Source organism: Mobula hypostoma, chromosome 5 (genome assembly GCF_963921235.1).
Source record: "Mobula hypostoma chromosome 5, sMobHyp1.1, whole genome shotgun sequence".
Classification (NCBI taxonomy): domain Eukaryota; kingdom Metazoa; phylum Chordata; class Chondrichthyes; order Myliobatiformes; family Myliobatidae; genus Mobula; species Mobula hypostoma.
Window position 1 is genome coordinate 169843233 of NC_086101.1, and position 22554 is coordinate 169865786.

Genomic DNA, 22554 nt, shown 5'->3' on the forward strand with positions numbered 1-22554 from the left:
GATTTCTGTTTGAACATTTTGACTTTTGATATGAGTCTCTTATGTGATACATAATTGCAAATATTCTAGTAGTCACTATACATCACAACTATCACAATATCCATATGCACCATACATTAACATTTTGGAAGTCCAAGTTATCTGTATGACATCGCTACATCTATTTTTAACCAAAACGTTGCCCGAATGCTCAATACCTTTGACCATTTATCTTTCTCTTTGAATATTATAATTGCATTACTGTTTGCAAGTTTTCCAGCATTAATTCTATTGAATTGTCATATATTGGTTCTAGGAAATTGCACTTGAGACCCACAAGGCCAATGCTAAAGAAAAGAAGGAATAAGGCTGATAGGACTACTCTAAGAGGAGACAACATCATTTCAATGGGTCAGAGGGACCCCTTGTGTGTCACAAACAATTGTGTGAATCCACTTTCATTTCTAGCTCCTATAAACAGCTATGAGTGTAATCTATCTGGCCCCTGGCCTCTTCATGTTTGAACCTGTTGATGATATTTCCTTCCTTTGTGCCTTAACTGTTGTGGTAACCTATTGACTTCTTGGGCCTTTACAACCACTGCTCCTGGTTATTAACCTTGTTTCTTTCCAGCAGGTGTACTTGGTGCCTGAATTGCGTAACTACACACCATTCTCCATTTCAGTTTCAGCCCTGAAATGTCCACTTTATCAAAATTCAAAGTAAATTTATTGTCAAAGTGCATATATGTCACCATATACTACCCTGAGATTCATTTTTTGAGGACATTTACAATAAATACAAAAGAAACAATATAGAAACAATGAAAATGCACACAACAAATATGTTGCAACAACTACAGTAAGTACAAAAGACAACAAACTGTGGAAATATTAAAAAATAAGAAAAAATAATAATACTAAATAAATAAGAAATCAATATCAAGAACATACATTGCAGAGTCCTTAAAACGAGTCTATAGGTTGAAAAATCAGTTCAGTGTTGGGGTGAGTGTAGTTATCCCTTCTGGTTCAAGGGCGTGATGATTGAGGGGTTCTGTTCCTAAACTTGGTGGTGTGGGACTTGAGGCTCCTTCCCGATTATTGTCCGTCTGTTTTCCAACATTGTTAACATGCCTGTCCCATCCAGGTTAGTATTCGCTTCACCTGCTCGTCAAGTTACAGATAGTTTTATGTATTCGAGAACCCCGATCATGTTTGGTTGGCATTACAAGCCAAGATAAGGCGCGCAAACAGAGGCGTTGGTTACGTGTCGTGCTGCAATGTTATCTCTTACTTTGTTGAAACTGTAGTTCGTTATTGCCGTTTCTCTGTGCGCGGCACCGTCTGGGTTGCGCTCCCTGCTGCTTTCTGAAAGCACATCCAATTTAGTGAAAAGGATTTGGGCTTACTGGGTTGCTTGTGGCAACCGTTTCTTGTTAGTCCGGATCCACAGCTCTCGAGTTGCCGACGCTATGGAAAGTTGATGCTGTCTTGTTGAACTTCTCTATGCTTTAGCTTTAATATTTTTAGTCCTTAATTGCCTTTTTTTTTCGTTCGTATTGGGTATGTCAATAATGGGAGGATTGTCCCGAGCTCCCAGCCATACTTCACTCCGCCTGCAGCACATCCCGCACCCGCTGTCCCGCCTCGGGGATCCGGACACGATCACCGTGCGGGGCTTCTCGCGGGCCGGCGACAGGCCACCGGGCGAGCTGCCTCTCAGGTGGGAGCGGCCGGCGGCCAGCGCACGGAGCTGCGGCAGGGAGCTGAGGGAGAGGGAGACCGAGGCGAGGCAAGCTTGCCGCGGGCCGGCAGCTCTGCAACACATCCCCGAGGGGGTGGAGGTGTCGTTCGGCACGGACCCTGACAGACCGCGGCTGCCCATCATCGGTAAGTCGGTCCCACGGCGTAACCGGAGCGGGACATGTGGGGAGAAGCTGTGAAACTAGGAGAGGTCGTCATACTGGGAGAGGCTGGGTGACGGGATTGGGGGAGGGGGCAGGGGAGGACGCGGTGCGGAGGAGGGAGAAAAATCCGATACGATGAGGGCTGCTGAATCCTGGCGCAATTCTTGTCCAGCGGACAGATTGAGAGAAGGCGAGACATTTGCACACAGGGAGACACCGGGGAATACACCAGTTCGCGAGGGGAGGCATGGGCACAGGACTGAGAATACAAGAAATCTGGAGAACTCAGCAGGTCAGGCAGCATCCAGGGGACGCAAACCTCGACTGTTCACTAACCTCCATCGATGCGGCCCCATCTGTCGTGCGCTTCCCGCGTTTTGTGTGCGTGGCTAGATATACAGAAGCGGGGGAATAGACTGATCGACGGGGAAAGACGTTGACACCTTTATTACTTTAATAAAACCTGGGGAGATGTTTATTGATGTGGAGAGAGACAAGGGATGGTACTCTGGCACGATGAAGATACAGTGACTCAACGATATACTGGCTTAGCTCCTGATCATACCGGCGTGAGGAGGACGAGTAGGAGACGAGGGTAGTGGATACACTAACACAGTGAGATGGTACCCTGACACAGTGGAGATATACCAAGGGAGATACACCAACAGAAGTCATATACAGTCATACAGAGAGAAGCTATACTGACTCTTAGAGGGTTCAAAACTGACATTGAGAGGTGAGGTGTACTGACACAGAGGAAGGTGCGTAAACAGGTGATAGTTAACTGCTTGCCTCATAGCATGGAGGATGTCTTTGTGGGAGACTTACATTAGTGACTGGATAGAGCATGATCTTCGTGACTGATTACACTCCGAGGGTCAACAGGGTTAATTAAATGGGGAACCTTGGATCATTACAAACCAGAAAACTCGAACGAAAAATCAAACCTGTGGCTAAATATGACTATTTTTAAACTGGGGGGGGGGGCGGGGAGAAGGGCAATGGGAAATGGCAGGTGGTGAATCCCAAATCTATTATAACTGGTGTTGTCACTTCTTTTTCAAATTCTGCCTTAATCCAACAGGTTATTCAGAAGAAAATAAAACAATGGAATAAAAATATCTTTATTTGCATTCACCTCCTGGTGCATTTCCACATTGTAAAATTGACTTATGTTGTTGTGCTGTCTCTACAAACATAAAACCTAACCAGTCTGCTTAATTAAACAAAAGATCCCTAAATGTGGTTCAGTGATTCTTTCATGGTTACCGAACTTGCTGTTCAGCATCAGTTACTAGTCACATAATGTTCTGTGCTGGAACTACTCAGCTGGGGGATTCTATCAGATCTCTGGCATTATTTCAGTGGCTTTTATTTATTAGACAAAAAAAAAGACCCATTACACTTCACAGGATCATTACCATTAAAGAAAAAAGTAAAACTGAGCCCCAGATATGAGATATAGCTTGCCAGAGAGGTATGTTTTATGAAGCATTTGACCAGAGGAGAGATAGATTGAGTTAGCAGAGTTTAAGATAAGAATGTCAAAACAGACTCAAGACCCTGACAATCCCAATGGTGAAATGATTAAAATCAGTGTAAAAGGACAAATTTGGATGATAACGGAGATGTATTGTTGTATCACTAAAGGAGGTTACTGAGACAGAGGTGTAGGGAAATTTGGGATGATGAGAATTATAAAGCAAACTCTGTTCTGAGGAAGTAACAGTGAATTGTCAATCTGACCACTTTCTGTTAGACCCTGCACATGATCACCTTTTCCACTTTCATTACTTTGCCCAATTCCACCTCGTCCTCAGCTGATGAACTGCTGAAACTCTTGTCTATGTCATTATTTTCCCTAGACCCAGAGCCATAGAGTTCTACAACTTGGAAATGGGCCCCTCAGCCCATCTGGCCCATACCATACAAGATTCTCAGTTAGCCCCTTTTACCTATCTTCGGCCCATGTCCCTCTAAAACTGTCCTACTCATGCAACCATTCAACCACCTCTTAATTGACCTTCCTCCAGCATTTCCACTGGCTGCTCATTCCATGTACGGGCCACGGTCTGGGTGAAAAAGATGCCTGTCTGGGCTTCCTATTAAATACCTCCCCTCTCACATTAAACCTATGCCCTCTAGTTCTTGATTTCCCACCTCTGGGATAAAACTGCATTCTCCCTGTGGCAAACAATCTGCTGGAGGAAGTCAGCGGGTTGAGTAGTATCTGTGGGAGGAAAGGAATTCTGATATTTCCCATTGAAACCCTGCACCAGGACAGCTGCACTCACCCCACTTGACTGTACATATAGAGCCGGTATCCTCCCTTATTTTACCCACTGTAAAGCCGAGCAAACGTAGCTGCTGTGATCTTAACTCCCAACCAGACCAATTTACTTCAAATCTCTCCACTTGCTGACCTGTACACATTCCCAGTTCAAGCTCCATATTCAACTTACTCATCAATCTTATACTTTCTTGCATTGATAATTTTTCAATCCTTAAACAAAAATTGAAAGTAGGGCTTTTGAGTGCAGGAAGATGTGGACAGGCTGACCAGCTGGGCATATATGTAATGTATTAAGTTTGGGGGTGTACAGCAAAGAATATGCAATAAATAGGAAGATATTAAATGGTGTATAGGAGGGGATCCAACCTTTTTTATGCCATGGACCCCTGGCATTAACCGAAGGGTCCGTGGAGCCCAGGTTGGGAACCCCTAAGGGACAAAGGAACAGTAAAACTACAGATTATTAAAGAAATGTCATTGCCCTGCTCAATTCACTCACTTGCTTGTTTGGGAACCCGTAGGATTGAAATGTTCTTGTCATTTTTGGACAGCAGTTCAAAGTAACTTTATTATCAAACTACATGTATGTCACCATATACAACCCTGTGATTCATTTTCTTGCAGGTACACTCAATTAATCCAATAACTGTAACAGAATCAATGAAAAACCACACCAAATGGGCATAGAACCAGTGTTCAAAAGACAACGAACAGAAAACACAAAAAGGAAGAAATAATAATAATAAATAAATAAGCAATAAATATTGAGAACATGAGATGAAGAGTCCTTGAAAGTGAGTCCCTAGGTTGTGGGAACATTTCAGTGATGACCCCTTTGGTTCAAGAGCCTGATGGTTGAGGGGTAACAACTGCTCCTGAACCTGGTGGTGTGAGTCCTGAGGTTCCTGTACCTTATTGATGGCAGCAGTGAGAAGAGAACATGTCCTGGGTGATTGGGTCCCTGATGATGGATGCTGCTTTCCGTGTAGGTGTACTGAGTGGTGGGGAGGGCTTTACCCGTGATGGACTGGGCCGTATCCACTACCTTTTGTAGGATTTTCCATTCGAGAGTATTGGTGTTTTCATACCAGGCTCTGATGCAGCCAGTCAATATACTTTCCACCTACATCTATAGAAGCTTGTCGAAGTTTTGGATGTCATGCTGAATTCTTACATACTCCCAAGGAAGTTGAGCTAATGTTGTGCTTTTGTCTTACATGCTGTGCCAAAGACAAGTCCTCTGAAATAATAATATTGAGGAATTTAAAGTTACTAACCCTCTCCATCCTCTGATTTCCTCCTTGGTTATGCTGTCATTGAGTGAAAGATTGTTCTTATGGCACCACTAGGCCAGATTTTCAATCTCCATTCTATGTGCTGATTTGTCACCACATTTGGTGCGGCCTACGACAGCACTGTTAGTTTTGGCATTGTTCTGTATCCAGAGCAAAGTGTCAGATATGGAGGACCCCTCTCACACCATTAATATCAATACAATGAGGTTTGTGTCGGGTAGGTAAATAATAATGAATGCACCAAGAAACCCTAAGATCTATAGAATTTGATTCCTATCTGGAAACATATTGTTGTATTATTATGGTAATTCATATAAATGAACACACACATTAATCTATAACTTATTGTGACAGGTCAACGTACAGACCTTGAAAGCCGTGCCGAGAGCAGAATGAGCAAGTGTAGCAGGATTAGTAATTCATCCCGCCCTGGGACACAGCTCAGGATTGAGATTGATGAGGTATGTAGCTAACTTTTCCAACATCACAGTCATATATTTGGACTGTATCAGTCTGATAATACCTTAATTTAAAGTTCTTTGAAATTACTCTGTCCACACTAACACCCAAAGTGTCATTTTAATGATATGAAGATATGCCAGAATCTTCACGTCAATAGTTGTATAGATATTCAAAATCAAATCCAATCTTACCCCAATACTTGGAGGCATTGGTCATAATTCTTAAATTTTGGAAACTGAATTACTGGAATATTTCCAATATATTCCTGTTGTGGATATGACTAAAATGCAATGGTAAGAAGGAAATTTGGCCAGCTCTTGGATGCTCTCACCTCGACAATGCCTGCTAACATTCACGGACAGTATTAAAAACATAGACTCTGCCCATTCTCAGGTTTCCTGAATTAGAAGTATGGCTGATTGGGTGAAGCCTCCCAGACAAGAAGTTTCTGTGTTCACAGTTATCAGTGGTACAAAGATATGCCACTTTGCAATTTGATACGTAGATCTATAGACTACGGTTTGTCCAGGTAATTTTTAGATGTGATGTGTGTTTCTATTTTCAAAGTGCTTTCATGCAGTGATTTCCAGATCTCCACCACTCTTTAAATGAAAACCAAAATTTATCTCTTCCCCTCTACCTTTTCCATCTATGATCTTAAGTCTCTTCCAGATTTTTATGGACATCTCCTCTTCTGTGTATTCTGACTCAGCACCTCTTACTTCTGGACTTTCTCAAGTTGTCTCTGCTCTAAAGAAAGCAAATTCGGCATAACCGATCACTTCTTCTTCTTAAGTATATTACCTCACACTATCTTTGCATTGAATAACATTTCCCACCTCGCCCTTACCAAATGCAATAGTGATAAGTTTATACCGAATATTAGATTGATCACAATCAGAATATTCAAGATATCAAAGAAGGGGATCAATTTTTATGTCAAATTTAATGAATTAGCGATATGGGAGGGCATACGGAAGTTAATTTTGTGGTTTTGTAAATGGGATTGGGTCACTTACTGCCTAACTGCACTTGTGTAGCAACCTCTGCCTATTTGAATAAGATCTTAAGATGATAGGGCAAAATGTCCATTTGTTCAGGTGCCAGTTTTTCGTCAGCAGTTTAGGGTCTTAACGGTGCACTCAAAGCAATTTTGAGTTTGAATTTGAGTGTGAAGTCAGGAAAGCCAGTTAGCATCATTTTATAGCTTGCTCCTATTTGTGAGTAAAGTTAATGCAGTGTCTGTTTTCCAGCAACATATGTCATGTTCTTTGGAGCAGTACCTGAGGTGTGGAGATCATCAACAGCTGCAGGAATACAATCCTAAAAATACATGAAGAGTACAATTCTTCAGGAATGTAGTGACATGGAGACTTGATGGTTCTTTGTCCCATTTGTTTCTTCAGTGGCTTATTCTCCTGGTCTAAACAAAAGAACAAAACTTGCACTAAAGTTCCCATCACCGTTGAAACTAAATAATTGTAAATCTGCACTTTACTTTACTTAGTTTAAACTACAAATGGTTATGTTGTGTTGGAGTCTAATAAAATCTGAAAGAGTTACTATAGCAACACCCCGGTTATATGTAGGCTGGGACATTATAGAGGTTTTATGGCAGTTGTAACCTCCTTCACAAACATACAATTCCCGAATCACAATAACTGGCTCAGAAAGGGCAGGCCTGTGCACTTTCAATGTGGTTGTGAGACGTATACTGTCAGCCAACTTTGCTTTAAAAGAATTCTGTTTCTGAGTTGTGCAGAGACCATTAAGGTCAGCAAACATGTAACCAAAAGAATATGGAGGAAATAGAAACCCCGAGGGAAATTGAAAGTTGTTTATGTGACCTACACATTATGAACATTGGAATATAAGGGAAAAATTAGACCATTCAGCCTTTGAACATTCACCACCTTTCAATTAGGTCGTAGGTGCACAGTACATCCATGTACCTCAGCTCCCCATCTCTTGCTGGCCCTTATGTAGCTGAAATATAATGCAGTTTAATCCTACACTGCAGAGCCTGTACATGGGGCTTTTCTCAGACATTGTCCTCTTTTTTCAGCTGGAGCATCAGTTGCGTGAAAAAATAATATCTAGTGGCTACTTCGCTGTCAAACAGCTTTTCAAATGTAATGATCCTGAGGGAAGAGAGCAGCTTAACAGGTAAACATATTATTGATCATCATATGAGGAGACAGTGCTAACAAGATATAATTGCATTATTTAATATATCTCATTCATTTTCCAAGGGAAGTTCTACTTATGGTACTGTCAAAATTTCTGGGACGATTTATCTCTCCAAGGCAGTTCCACCAACTTCTTTTGCGGTGAGTAATATGAAAAGTGATTTCTCTTGATCGAAAGCCTCTGTTTTACGTTTTCAACAAAACTAGAGTGCTGGTGAGTTTTTATTTGAATTACTTTTACCTGTAGTAGTGTCGGCATGAGTAGTGGTTTTCAAATGCAAAAGTGCATTGAGAAAGAAAGGGTTAATTTCTTGAGTGGGCTTGTCCATTGGTTCTCAGTCCACTGTTACTGTTACAGATGGAGAGAGGAATCCAGTGAGAATTTCTAAAGGGGTCGTAGGGGTTAGCCAACAAATTTTTAAAAAAAGAACGGCAAAAATCGTAGAAAAATGACCCTGTGGGAGAAACTCAGAAAAACTCATGATGCAACCCCTCTTGGAAATGTACCCTTTGCTTATTGTTCTGTACTGTGGAGATAAAAGGCCTGGTAAGGATTGCAGTTAAGTTTAGAATAGCATTCCTGCTTAACAGCAAGGCAAATCCAAACATCAGAAACAAAGAATTGAGTAGTGTTAATAGGATATGGATGTGGAAAGTTAATTTAAAATACAATACACAACTTGAAGGAGTATAAGACATAGGGGAAATTAGGCTATTTGGCTCATTGAGTCTGCTATGCTATTCCATCATCACTGAGTAACCCTTTCATTCCCAGTATCACTTTCGTGAGCCTTTGAGCAGCGGCCAGTCGACGAGATCGAAAGCCTGAGAAGACGTAGTTCACTCAGGTTCACTGATTGAGTAGAAAAGGCAGCAACTTGTGGGCGTTTGGAACTTTGAGCAGCAGCCAATTAGCATTCATGATTGTTTTGGAAAGAACAAATTAAAGTAAGGTGGGACAAGCAGAGCGGCCATCGTTGGAGTGGACAGAGTTAGAGTGGGGATTTTGAGCTTTACCTCTTTGAGGCTTCTGTGAGTAGAAGGCAAAAAAAAGCTGTAGGTAGCATTTTTTCTCCCTCACAGTGTATAGTTTATCCTTCTTTATATTTGCTGAGTTAGGAACTGTAGAGATCTCAGACAGGATGGGGGAATGCTGCTCTTGCGGGATGTGGGAAGGCAGTGAGACCTCCAGTATCCCTAACAGCTACAACCACGAGAAGTGTACCCAGCTGCAGCTTCTAACACACTGCATCAAGGAGATGGAGCTGGAAGTGGCTGAACTCTGGATCGTTCAGGAGGCTGAGGGGATGATAGATAGGACATATAGAGAAGTAGTCACACCTGAGGTGGAGGACACAGGAGACTGGGTGACAGTCAGGAGGATGAAAGGGGTCAAACAGTCAGTGCAACGTGCCCCTGTGGCCATCCCCCTCAACAAAACTTTAGATACTGTTGTGGGGGGGGGGTGACCTAGCAGAGGAAAGTCACAGTGGTTTGAGTCAGTCACTCTGGCACTGAATCTGACTCTGCGACTCAGGAGGGAAGTGGGGGGAAGAAGAGGTGAGTGTGGTGATAGGGTCTTCAATAGTTCGGGGAACAGAAAGGAAGTTCTGTGGATGAGAACAAGATTCCTAGATGGTATGTTGCCTCCCGGGTGCTAGGGTCCGGAACATCTCGGATTGAGTCCTCAGCATTTTTAAATGGGAGGGTGAACAGCTAAAGTTTGTGGTCCATGTAGGTACGAATGACATGGGTAGGAAGTGTGCTGAGGTTCTGCAAAGTGAGATCAGGGAGTTAGGTGCTGAGTTAAAGGGCAGGGACTCCAGTGTTGTGATCTCAAGATTGCTACCTGTGCTACATGCTCGTGAGGCCAGAAATAGGAAGATTATACAGTTTAACATATGGCTAAGGAGATGATGTAGGAGGAAGGGTGTAAGATTTTTAGATGGGTTCTCTTCCAGGGAAGGTGGGACCTGTACGGAAGAGACAGTTTGCACCTGAACTGGAAGGTGACTAATAGCCTAGTGGGAAGATTTGTTAATGCTGCATGGTGGGGTTTAAACTAGAGTTGTAGGGGAATGGGAACCAGAGTGCCAGAAAAATTAGTAGAGAGGTTGTGGAGACAGATGTTGTTAAGACCTTAGACAAAGTCAGGAACCAAAAGGTTGAGCATAGTGCGACCAGTGTCCTGAGCTGCTATATTAAATGCAAGAAGTATCATAGGAAAGGAAGATGAGCTCAGGACGTGGATCAACACCCGGAATTATGATATTGTAGCCATTAGTGAGACTTGGTTGCAGGAGGGGCAGGACTGGCAGCTCAGTATTCTGGGGTTCTTTTGTTTTAGACGTTACAGAGCGGGAGGGATTAAAGGAGGAAGGGTGGTATTACTAGTCAAGGAAAATGTCATGGTGATGCTCAGTTAGGACAGACTGGAGATCTTGTCTAGGGAAATGTTATGGGTGGATCTGAGAAAGAAGAAAAGTATGACCACGTTAACGGAGTTATATTACAGACCAGCTAACAGTCCAAGGGATTTAAAGGAACAAATTTTCAGAGAGGTTGGAGACTGTTGCAGGTTGTTATAGTAGGTGCTTTTAACTTTCCACATATTGACTGGGGCTGTAGAAGGACTAGATGGGATAGAGTTTATCAAATGTGTTCAGCGAAGTTTCCTTAATCAGTATGTAGAAGTCCCAGTGAGAGAGTGTGCAATACTTGATCTCCACCTGGGGAATGAGACAGAGCAGAACACCGAAGTATGGGTCGGTGAGCACTTTGCACCTAGTCATCATAATACCATTAATTTCAAAGTAAGTATGCAAAAAGATAGGTCTGGTATGTGGGTTGAGATTCTAAATTGGAGAAAGGACAATTTTGATGGTATTAGAAAGGATCTGGCAAGTGTAGATTGGGACAGGCTGTTTTCTGACAAAAGTGTACTTGGTAAATGGGAGGCCTTCGACAGTGAAATTTTGAGAGTACAAAGCCTGTATGCGACTGTCAGAATAAAGGTAAAGATAGCAGGTGTAGGAACCTTGGTTTTCAAGAGATATTGAGACACTGGTTAAGAAAAAAAGGGAGGTGCATAATAATTATGGCAGATAAGAAAAAATGAGGTACTTAAAGAGCATAAGAGTTGTAAGAGAACACTTAAGAAAGAAATCAGGAAGGCTGAAAGAAAGCATGAGGTTGCCTTCACAGACAAGGTGAAGGAGAATCCTATTGGATTCTACAGATATGTTAAGAGCAAAAGGATTGCAAGGGAGTGTGAGGTGTTGCACTTTGGTAGGACCAAGCAGGGTAGGCCTTACACAGTGTATACTAGGGCACTGAAGAGTGTGGTAGAAAAAAGGGATCTGGGAATACAGGTCCATAATTCGTTGAAAGTGGTTTCACAGTCGATAGGGTCATAAAGAAAGCTTTTGGCACATTGGCTTTCATAAATCAAAGTATTAAGTACTGGAGACGGAGTGTTATGTTGAAGTTGTATAAGATATTGGTGAGGCTTAATTTGGAGTATTGTGTGCATTTTTGATCACCTGTCTACAGGAATGATGTAATAAAGTTGAAAGAGTACAGAGAAAATTCCCTTATCCGCACGTCCATCCCCACTGATCTCCCACCCGGCACTTATCCCTGTAAGCGTAAATGCTACACCTGTCCCTACACCTCCTCTCTTGCCACCATTCAGGGCCCCAAACAGTCCTTCCAGGTGAGACAACACTTCAATTGTAGTCTGTTGGGGTCATCTATTGCATCCTGTGCTCCCAGTGCGGCTTCCTCTACATCGGTGAAACCCAAAGCAGATTGGGGGACCACGTCGTCGAGCACCTCCACTCCGTCCGCCACAACAGACAGGATCTCCCGGTAGCCACCCACTTCAACTCTGCTTCCCATTCCCTTTCAAATATGTCCATACATGGCCTCCTCTACTGCCATGATGAGGCTAAACTCAGGTTGGAGGAGCAACATCTCATATACTGTCTAGGTAGTCTCCACTCCCTTGGTATGAAGATAGAATTCTCCAACTTCCGGTAATTCCCTCCCCCTCCCTTCCTCTATCCCTATTTCACTCTACCCCCTCCCACAGCTCCCTCATGGTTCCGCCTCCTTCTTCTACCACCCATTGTTTTCAAGGGCTATGACGTCAATGCTTCTCCTCCCCCACCCCTTTGTCTTTCAAATTACTGGTCTTTCAACTGAAGCTACAAGCATTCTTCAAATCCTTCCCCATCTTTCATTCTTCAGTCCTGACGAAGGGTTGCGGCCCGAAACGTCGACTCATCATTTCTAACTGATGCTGCCCAACCTGCTGAGTTCATCCAGCGTACTGAAAGTGTTACAGAGAAAATTTACAAGGATGTTGCCGGGTCTGGAGGACCTGAGTTATAAGAGAAGATTGAATAAGTCAGGGCTCTATTCCTTGGAGTGTAGACAAATGAGAGAAGATTTGATAGAGGTGTACAAAAATATGAGGGGTATAGATAGGTTATAGCAAGCAGACTTTTTCCACCGAGGTTGGGTGGGACTACAACCAGTGGTCATGCGTTAAGGGTGAAAAGTTTAAGAGGAACATGAGGGGAAACTTCTTCACTCAGAGGGTCATGAGAGTATGGAACGAACTGGCAACACAAGTGGTGCATGCAGGCTCAATTTCAACATTTAAGAGAAAGTTGAATCGGTACGTGGGTGGTAGGGGTATGGAGGGCTATGGTCCAATGCAGGTCAATGACAGTAGACAGTATAAATGTTTCAGCATAAACTAGATGAGCTGAAGGGCCTGTTTCTATGCTGTACTTTTCTATGACTCTGACTTCCCCTGGACCCACTCCAATGCTAGTTCATCCTTTCTTAGATAAGGGGCCCAAAACTGCTTATAATACTCCATGCTGTCTGACCAATGCTTTATAAAGCCTCAGCATTCTGAGAGGTCCAGTATAGATACTATATATCACCAAGTCATTTCAATTTAAGCACATGGCAATCAGTAAAGCGCAAGAGTCAATCCAGGTCAGAGTGCAATTTGGACACCAGTTTATTTATCATCTGGCTAGTGAAGCACAGATAGAGTAAAGAATTTACATAATGGTACAGAATGGATAATACATTCAGGTGAACAGTGCTGTTTATGCATGTCAATAAGAAAAAATACATATTTTTTTTACAAAATATTGATATGTATTTGTTCAGTATTATTGCCATCATAAAAATTATGATTTATAAGCAGACTTGAGGGCCATTTTACTTATAACCTCATCTTGTTTACCTTCACTTTTCTAAGAAATTCTCATTGCTTTTTGTTCGCACACACCCTCTCTCCTTTCTGTTTGAGCCTTAAACTTTCCAGCATCGCACTCTCTTCCCTTGAAGAGCATAAAAGAATAAAAAGGAGGGAACAACTACCTGACCCCTCAAGCCTATCCGGCCATTCATGCCTGACCCCTCAAGCCTATCCGGCCATTCATGCCTGACCCCTCAAGCCTATCCGGCCATTCATGCCTGGTCTATTCCATGCCTGCTGTGTCATTTCCACATGCTCTTCAACGGGCTGACCTTTCAACAATGACCTTTACAGCGCAGTGACTGGAAGATCAGGGTTCAGTTCCTGCCTCTATCTGTAAGGAGTTTGTATGTTTTCCCCGTGACTGCATTGGAGTCCTCTCCAGATGCTCCGGTTTCCTCCCACGTTTCAATGATGTACTTGTTAGGGTTAGTAAGTTGTGAGTATGCTATGCTGGTACCAGAAGTACAGCAACACTTTTGGGCTGTTCCCCAGCACATCCTTGGAATGCGTTGGTTGTTGATACAAAAGATGCATTTCACTGTATCTTTTGATATACACGTGACAAGTAAAGCTAATCTTTTAATCTCACTTTCCCCACAGCCTCACCAGAGTTTCTATTCAAGTACAGCATCTTTCTAATTCTTTTTTGAGAATTACTCCCATTATCTTTTCTCGCAGAATTTTTTGATAACAAGAAGTTACATAAAAACAGAAATCTCCCCTCTGAATGTTGATCAGAAATTGTCGTCCATTACCATGTATTACCATTTCATCTCTGAGTAGAAACAATTCAACTTCCGCAGTCAAGTCCCCAGTTAAGGACGTATAGGGACAGTGGAGAAATGCACCTTCAGACAGCTTATAGAGATAGGGCACATGAGGAATTAGTCCTTGTAAACTTGCTGGAAGGATGCCAATATCTGTGAAAACATATCAAGCGTAGTGAGGCCACTCTCAGGTTGGAGGAACAACACCTTAAGTTCTGTCTGGATAACCTCCAACCTGATGGTATGAACATCGATTTCTTGAGCTTTCAGTAATGCCCCCCCTTCACCATTCCTCATCCCCATTTCCTTCTCTCAACTTATCTCCTTGCACACCCATTGCCTCCCTCTGCTGCTCCTGCCCCCTTGTCTTTCTTCCATGGCCTTCTGTCCTCTCCTATTAGATTCCCCCTTCTCCAGTCCTGTATCTCTTTCACCAATCAACTTCGCAGCTCGTTACTTTACCGCTCCCCCCTCAGTTTCACCTATCACCTTGTGTTTCTCCCTTCCCTCCCCCACTTTCTCACTCTGAGTCCTCATCTTTTTTTCTTCAGTCCTGATGAAGGGTCTTAGCCCAAAATGTTGACTGTACTGTTTCCATAGATGCCTCCTGTCCTGCTGAGTTCCTCCAGCATTTTATGTGTGTTGCTTGGATTTCCAGCATCTGCAGATTTCCTCCTGTTTGTGAAACAGAAGAGAGTCACTGCCTTAACAAAGGGGAGAGAAATAAGCAAAGAGTAAGACTGGGAAAATGAAGTAGGTCTGTCGGAAAAAACATGGATTTGAAAGATCTGGTGTAACTCAAGTTGGTACAGTCTTTCATTGATTCTGTAATCTTTATTATTCTATAGATTTATTGAGTATGCCTGCAAGAAAATGAATCTCAGTGTTATATATGGTGATAAATTTTCTTTGAACTTTTGAACAAAAAGCCTTACAGAAAAGATATCAATAAGATTGAAAGAGTGTTTAGAAAATTTACAAAGATGTTGCCAGGACTTAAAGGCCTGAGTTACAGGGAAACGTTTAACAGGCTAGGACTTTATTCTCTGGAGCGTAGAAGAGTGAGGGGAGATTTGATGGAGGTATACACAATTATGAGGGGCAGCGACAGGGTAAATGCAAGCAGGCTTTTTCCACTGAGGTTGGGTGAGACTAGCACTAGCACTAGAGGTCATGGGTTAAGGATGAATGGTGAATTATTTAAGGGAACATCTTGACTCAGAGGATGGTGAGATTGTGGAACGAGCTGCCGGCAGAAATGGTGGGTGCAAATTCGATTAAAATATTTAAGAAAAATTTGGATAGGTGCATGGATGGGAGGGGTATGCGGGGCAATGGTCTGGGTGCAAGTCAGTGGGACTAGGCACCGACTAGATGGGCTGAAGGGCCTGTTTCTGTGCTGTAGCGCTCAATGACTCTCTGACTCTAAATGTAAAAGATGCATTTACAATAGACCATAAAGATGAAATGAAGCTGTTTTCTTGAGACAGAGATGGGAAACAACACAGCAGTTCATTTTTCCTTCTAACTTTTGTTATATCCAGGTTGAAACTGAATGAAAAGGCGATTATTAAATGTGATGAATTTTATGCAGCTGCCAAGGACCCGATCCCCACAGGAGCCACCTCATGGCTCGATCCAATAAGTCGACCTAGCGATAAGGTTCTGGTGACTGCATCACAGGTGCACTCTCAGCTGAAGGAGAAAGTAAGACAGAGGTAGGCCTCGTGACAGGTCATTCATCTGCTCAGAGGAACTTAAAAAATACTTCGTCTGTGATTTTACTTTCATTACATTAACAAAAGGATGCATTTATGTAGTGATTTTTATGACCTTAAGATGTTCCGAAGTGGTTCAAAGCCAAAGTCCACACATGACTGGTTCGGAGAATTCAGGCTAAAAGTGGATGACAGAGATGAGGAGAGACGTATGCTGGTCAAAAATAGATAACCTTCCCCTTACCCTGGGGGCCTGTATCAGATGCATTAAAAATACTCAGTGCACTGTATCCTTTGATGTTTCAATAAATGATTACAACACGTCATCAATCAGCAGTCAACTCCCAAGTACACCTCTTGCTATCTCAACACGCAAATTTAGCCAATTGAATTTTTCCAGTTGAAACAATCCCCATCTGTGAATTCACTGAGTAAAAGCTCGAGTCCCCAGACTGCCTAGGCTGACTGGTGGTTTTCTGGGTGAAGATGGTCTGTGCTGAGTACATTTATTACTTGATACAGCTTCCCTGTATGGACCCCCTTTGTGCTAGTTGGAGCTGATTTGTGCTTTGCAACAGTTTCATGTAATTAGGTCTTGCTGCTTATTTAAGACCACAGTGACAAGCAATGAATATTGTCTATTGCTCACACCCTGCCCCCTACCAACACCGTGTGAGTGGAGAATGATGGGAGATCTTATAGAGGCATACACAATTATGAGGGGTATCGATAGAGTGAATGTAAGCAGTCTTTTTCCCCTCAGCTTGGGTGAGACTAGAACTAGAGGTCATACTGTAGGTTTAGGGTGAAAGGTGAAATATTGAAGGGGAATCTGAGTGTGAACTTCTTCACTCAGAAGGCTGTGCATGTGTGCAACGAGCTCCCAGTGGAATTAGTAGATACATTTAAGAAATGTTTGGATAGGTGCATGGGTGACAGAGGGATAGAGGATATGGTCCGGGTGCAGGTATATGGAACTAGGCAGAGGACCAGGGAAGCACAAACTAGATGGGCCTAAGGGCATGTTTCTGTGCTCTCTGGTTGGTATTGATGGGGATGTGGTGTCATATGATTTCTGTTGGTTCTGAGCGTTTCTGTTTGTAATCCCCTGTCTCTTAGGATTTTGGATCTGACTGAAATTCTGCCTCAGAAGAACACCGAAGGACCTATTAGGATCATTGTTCACGAGTTCCGGAACATGTTGAAGCAGCTAGGATTTCACATGGAAGATGAAGAATTTGAAAAGTTGTGGAAGAGGTAGGAATGGCAAAATCATATGGTTCACCCCGTCCCTTTGGAGTTTAGAATACGTATTACCATTGTGGAAATTAGCAAATAAGTGCTTAATTCTATTATTCAGCTTTCCTTTACTACTGCAGTCAAATAGTTTAACTTAATTAAAAGACAGAATCAAGTTTCAAATTGCATTGTGAGTAATCCAGTAGCAGTGCACTAATTATTGGGGATTTAGCTAAATGCAAGACCCTTAGATCATTGCTCTGAAGACATATATTTGCCAACAAGAATGCCTATAATAATCAAGACTCAAAGAAGCATTCTGTTTTTCATTCAATTCTACTGTATCTCTGATTTTTTGTGTCTACTGGGGAGAATCAGAGGAGTTACTTGGCTAATTTTACACTCCCAGATTGGAAGATTTTCTCAGGACCTCCACTTTCCATAAAATGTATGAAAAAAAATCACAAAGAGCCAACACTAATATTCTTAACTTTCATTCCCAGTGAGGATCAGTACAGGATCCATTTGAACAATGGGTACCAGGGTCAATGCATTCTTACAACATGCATCTAACCGCGCCAGTTTCAGTTTCAGTTTAGATCCCTTCCAGAATATGGATAGCTGATGCGGCCCCCTTGAAGATTCAGGACTGCCCTGTTAATTGGCAAACATGCTTTGGGCGCCAAGAATTGAATACTTAAAGAGTACACAAGCAGAGCCTCAGTGCTCAGTCCTAAGCCCTCTCGTGCTATTGCCCAGCGTTTATTTTGTGCTCAGTTCTCAATCCAGTTTGATGCTGTGCCTCGATCCTTGCTTTGAATACTCCAGCACTTGGGTGCAAACCATCCTTGCCAAGGACTCTTGTCACAGTATGATTGAGCCAGTATGGACCCAGAGGGGTATCAGAGACTTTTGCCTGCTGTGGCCAGCCACAGCGAGAAGATTTCTGGACACAGCCTGGAGATAACCAACTCCAGGTCGCTGTTTGTCAGCTTCCATGAGGAGGCAGCCAGAGTCGCTTGGTAAAGCCAGCTGGTCACTCAGTGGAGCCAGTACATATTCCAACCCTGGAGGGATTCGATGGTGACCCGAGTTCTTGCTATGGCTTCCCCATTCAATGCTCATTACTGTTCGAACTCCAGCTGTCCTGGTTCCTTTCGGAGCGCGGAAAGGTGTCCTTCATTATCTCTCTTCTAACTGGAAGAGCCCTAGCCTGGGCCACCGTGCATTAGGAGCAACATTAGTTTCTATATAATTGTGTCTCCTCACAAACCCCTGATCCTCTGGCACTCTTGGCTATCCCAGAATAAACCTTCCATGAAATGGAAGGGAGGCTCCTTTTGTGGTCCAGTTGCTGCAAGAAGGTATGTTTTCGGCTTGGTGTTTCGACTTCCAGACTCTCTCAAGACCAGCGGCCGACGAGGGGGCAGTCTTCTGTTCGGGTAACCTGAAGCCTTAAAGAAACACTGCCTTCAAGGGCAGACAAGCCAGCTCCAGCCAACAAGTCCATGTGAGTCCCGACCTTGTCCAGTCAGAGGTGTGCTAGAACTAGATGTCCAGTTCAGTAGCAAACCAAGGAGGAGTCTGAGCACCCTGGAACTCTAGCAGTTAGGCTAAAGGGCTCTAGTTGCCAGGTTTTGTCTAAGGGGAAGGCTCCAAAATGGAGACCTTTAGAGCCTCGTCCTGGGAGCACAAGGACAATTTGCTGCACCTGGTTGCTGATGCTCGAGAATACAGAGGAAGATTTGAACTGTGATTTGGCCTCTGTTTTCACTAAAGACCCATATGAACCTATGGAGGAGACTCTGGGGTCTGCTGAATCACCCTTAAGGAGCTTCAGGAGTAATCTCGGAGGAAGGTTCAGGGCTAATTGCAGCACCCAATCTGGTAGAAATCCCTTCCATCTACAAGGATTTGGAAGAGGTCTTGACTCTTCCACTGCACCAACCCTACAACTGTGCTGTAGATGTACTGCCTGATACTTGTCCTCCACAGGGCTGACTATATGCATTCTCAGGCTTGGAGAGAAGTACTATGGAGGAGTATATAAAGGAGGCTCTTGCCCTGGGATTCATTCATCCCTCCACCTCTCCAGACAGTGCTGGCTTCCTCTTCGTACAGAAAATGAATAGGAGCCTGCAGCCATGCATTGATTACAGAGGGCTGAATCAAGAATCATCAAAGTCAAAGCGGTCACGGAGGACCTCATCCGTTTCCTCCATCCAATGCGACACTACTTTTGACACCATGACCTCCCGCTTCAATTTCTGTTTGTAAGCCAGGAGGAGGAGTACGGCCCGATGGTCCGATTTTCCGAAGTGAGGTCGTGGGACGGAACGGTAGGCATCCTTGACTGCTGTGTAGTAGTGGTCAAGTATATTCGGGCCTCTAGTGGGGCAGGAGACATGTTGGTATAACTTTGGCAGCGCCTTTCTGAGGTTGGCCTGGTTAAAGTCCCCGGCTGTAATGAGCAAAGCCTCCGGATACCTGGTTTCAATTTCACTGATGTTGGCATACAGTATGTTCAGCTGTCAGTATGACTGAGGTGAATTCCCATGGCAGATAGTAGGGACGACACTTCACCGACAGGTGTTCCAGGTCCAGGCTGCAGGAGCTTGTCAAGAAAGCATTCTTCTAGGGTGCATCACAACCTCGTATAGAAGTTGTCCTGTCCAAGACCGAAAGAAGCTGCAGAAGATTATGAACACGGCGCAGCACATCACACAAACCAATCTTCCGTCCGTGGACTCACTTTACACCGCACGCTGTCGGAGCAGTGCTGCCAGGATAATCAAGGACACGACCCACCCAGCCAACACACTTTTCGTCCCTCTTCCCTTCGGGAGAAGACTCAGGAGCTTGAAGCCTCGTACGGCCAGATTTGGGAACAGCTTCTTTCCAACTGTGATAAGACTGCTGAACGGATCCTGACCCGGATCTGGGCCGTACCTTCCAAATATCCGGACCTGCCTCTTGGTTTTTTTTGCACTACCTTACTTCCCATTTTTCTATTTTCTATTTATGAGTTATAATTTAAATTTTTAATATTTACTAATTTTAACTTTTTAATATTTTAAATATTTAATATTTGTAATCCAGGGAGTGTGAAGCGCAGAATCAAATATCACTGTGATGATTGTACATTCTAGTACCAATTGTTTGGCGACAATAAAGTATAAAGTATAAAGTATATAAAGTATAAAGAATCGTTAACCTCTTCCACTCATGAACACAGCCTTCGAGATTCTCCAAGGGGCAAGAGCTGGACTTGCGGAGTGTGGACAATCTCGTTCACATGAAGGAGGGTGACGAGTGGAAAACGGCATTCAACACACCAACAGGGCACAATGAGTACTTGGTCATGCCCTTCGGCCTTGTGAATGTGCTAGCAGTTTTCCAGGCCTTTATAAACGGCATGCTCTGGGATGCTCTCCATGAGTACACTTTCATCGTCAGAGATATCCTAAAGAGGCGTCCTGATCATGGACCTTACGTCTAGCTGTAGAAGTATGAATTTAACATAATAACCATTTCATTTTTTGGGGTTTCATCATCTCTGTTGACAGTGTCAAGATGGATCTTAGTAAACCACAGGCAGTCAGAGATTAGCCACAACCCTCCACTGTGAAACAAGTCCAACGATTCCTGGGATTTGCCAAAAGGTCATCAGAAACTTCAGCTCTGTGACAACTCTGCTGACAGTACCGTCCAAGAGATCCATGGGCCTTTTTGTTTGGGCTACTGAAGTGGAGGCTGTTTTTGCAGAGCTCAACCAGTGGCTCATGACAGCTCCCATTTTGGTTACACCTAACCTGGACCTTCCCTTCATTATAGAGGTGGGCGCCTTGGACGTTGGAGTGGGTGCAGTGTTGTCTCAATGGACGCCTTTGGACAATAAACTGCACCCGTGTGCATTCTTTTCCAGGCAGCTATCCCTGGCAGAGGTGAACTACGACATTGGGAATAGCGAGCTGCTCGTGGTCAAGTTGGTTCTGGAGGAATGGTGTCATTGGCTTGTGGGGGCCAAGAACCCTATCATCATATGGACAGACCACAAGAAGCAGGCTTATATTCAGAGAGCCACAAGACTGAATTCCAGGCAGGCCAGGTGGTCTCTGTTCTTTAACCATTTGAATTTCATTCTGAGGTCAAAGAACCAGAAGCCAGATGCCTCATCCTGTCAATTCATCAAACCCGAATGGGAGGAGCAGCCTACCACCATTTTGCCCTAAGCCAAGGTGACAGTGCCGATTTGTTGGGGATATCGACACACTTGTTCGCAAGGCGCAGGCGCAAGGGGAGATTCCTCAGAACTGCCCTCCAAATTCGTTCATTCCTAGTTCCATCCAGTCTCAGGTTCTTCAGTAGAGGCATCGAGAATGACCACTTGACCAGGGATTGCCAGGACCCTTGAGTTCATTAGAGAAGACATTGGTGGCCTGGAATGACGAGGGAGGTCCGTCTATATGTGCAGGCATGCGGGCTGTATGCCTCGAACAAGGAGTCCCAAACCCAACTTCAAGAGCTCTTTCACCCTCTGCTTGTTCCGGACAGACCGTGGGCGTCTCCATTGACTTTGTCACGAGTCATCCTCCTTCAAAGGGGAAGACAGTTATCATTGTAATTGTGGATCATTTTTCAAAGGCCTGAAAATTCATTGCCTTGGTTAGTCAAAATTGTCCTGCACAAGGTCTTCAGGATCCACAGTTTTCCAGTAGACATTGTGTTGGATCAAGGTCCGCAATTTTCATTAAGTTTTTGGAGGACATTCTGTAAGCTGATTGGAGCAAGAGCAAGTCTTTCCTCTGGTTTTCACTGCAGTCCAATGGCCAGACGGAGCGGGTCAACTAAGATTTGGAACGAACCCTAAGGTGCCTGGCCTCTGAAAGACCGGATGAGTCATGTGACTTTTGATGTGGGCAGAGGTCACCCACAATACCTTATGGCAATTGACGCATGGGATGTCCCCTTTCGAATGCCAATATGGGTATCCTCTCCCACTCTTCTCTGAGCAGGAGACCGCAGTTGGGGTTCCTGTGGCTGAAGATCTAGTCCGATGCTGCGAGGAGATATGGACTAGGGCAAGGGAGATTTTGTTAGCTTCTACCCGGAAGGCTGAAATAAAGGCTAACTGCAAGAGAAGATGGAGACCAACTTTGCAGTCTGGGAAACAGGTCTGGCTGTTAACTCAGGATTTGCCTTTCTGAGTGGAGTCCAGGAAATTGGTGCCAAAGTTCATTGGACCCTTCAAGATTCTCAGGAGAGTAAACCCGGTGGCTTACACCTTGCAGCTCCCCAAGACCCTCAAGATCAATACTACGTTCCACATTTCCAAATTAAAACCTGTGAACACCAGCCCTTTAGCCCCGCCACCATCAGTCCCATCACCACACAGGTTTGTCGATAGGGAACAGGT

The 22554-nt window shown here is 43.8% G+C and overlaps 1 protein-coding gene across 1 annotated transcript in view; it reads left to right on the plus strand.

Moving 5' to 3' along the window:
* The first annotated feature begins 1331 nt into the window (after window positions 1-1331).
* si:ch211-197n1.2 (EF-hand calcium-binding domain-containing protein 6) overlaps window positions 1332-22554 on the plus strand; it is a 68942-nt gene continuing 47719 nt past the window's right edge. Inside the window, exons 1-6 of the mRNA XM_063047696.1 lie at window positions 1332-1871; window positions 5831-5937; window positions 8004-8104; window positions 8191-8268; window positions 15726-15899; window positions 17019-17156. Of these exons, the coding sequence (XP_062903766.1) occupies window positions 1547-1871; window positions 5831-5937; window positions 8004-8104; window positions 8191-8268; window positions 15726-15899; window positions 17019-17156 (923 nt within the window). The 5' untranslated portion in view covers window positions 1332-1546. The remainder of the gene's footprint in view (window positions 1872-5830; window positions 5938-8003; window positions 8105-8190; window positions 8269-15725; window positions 15900-17018; window positions 17157-22554) is intronic.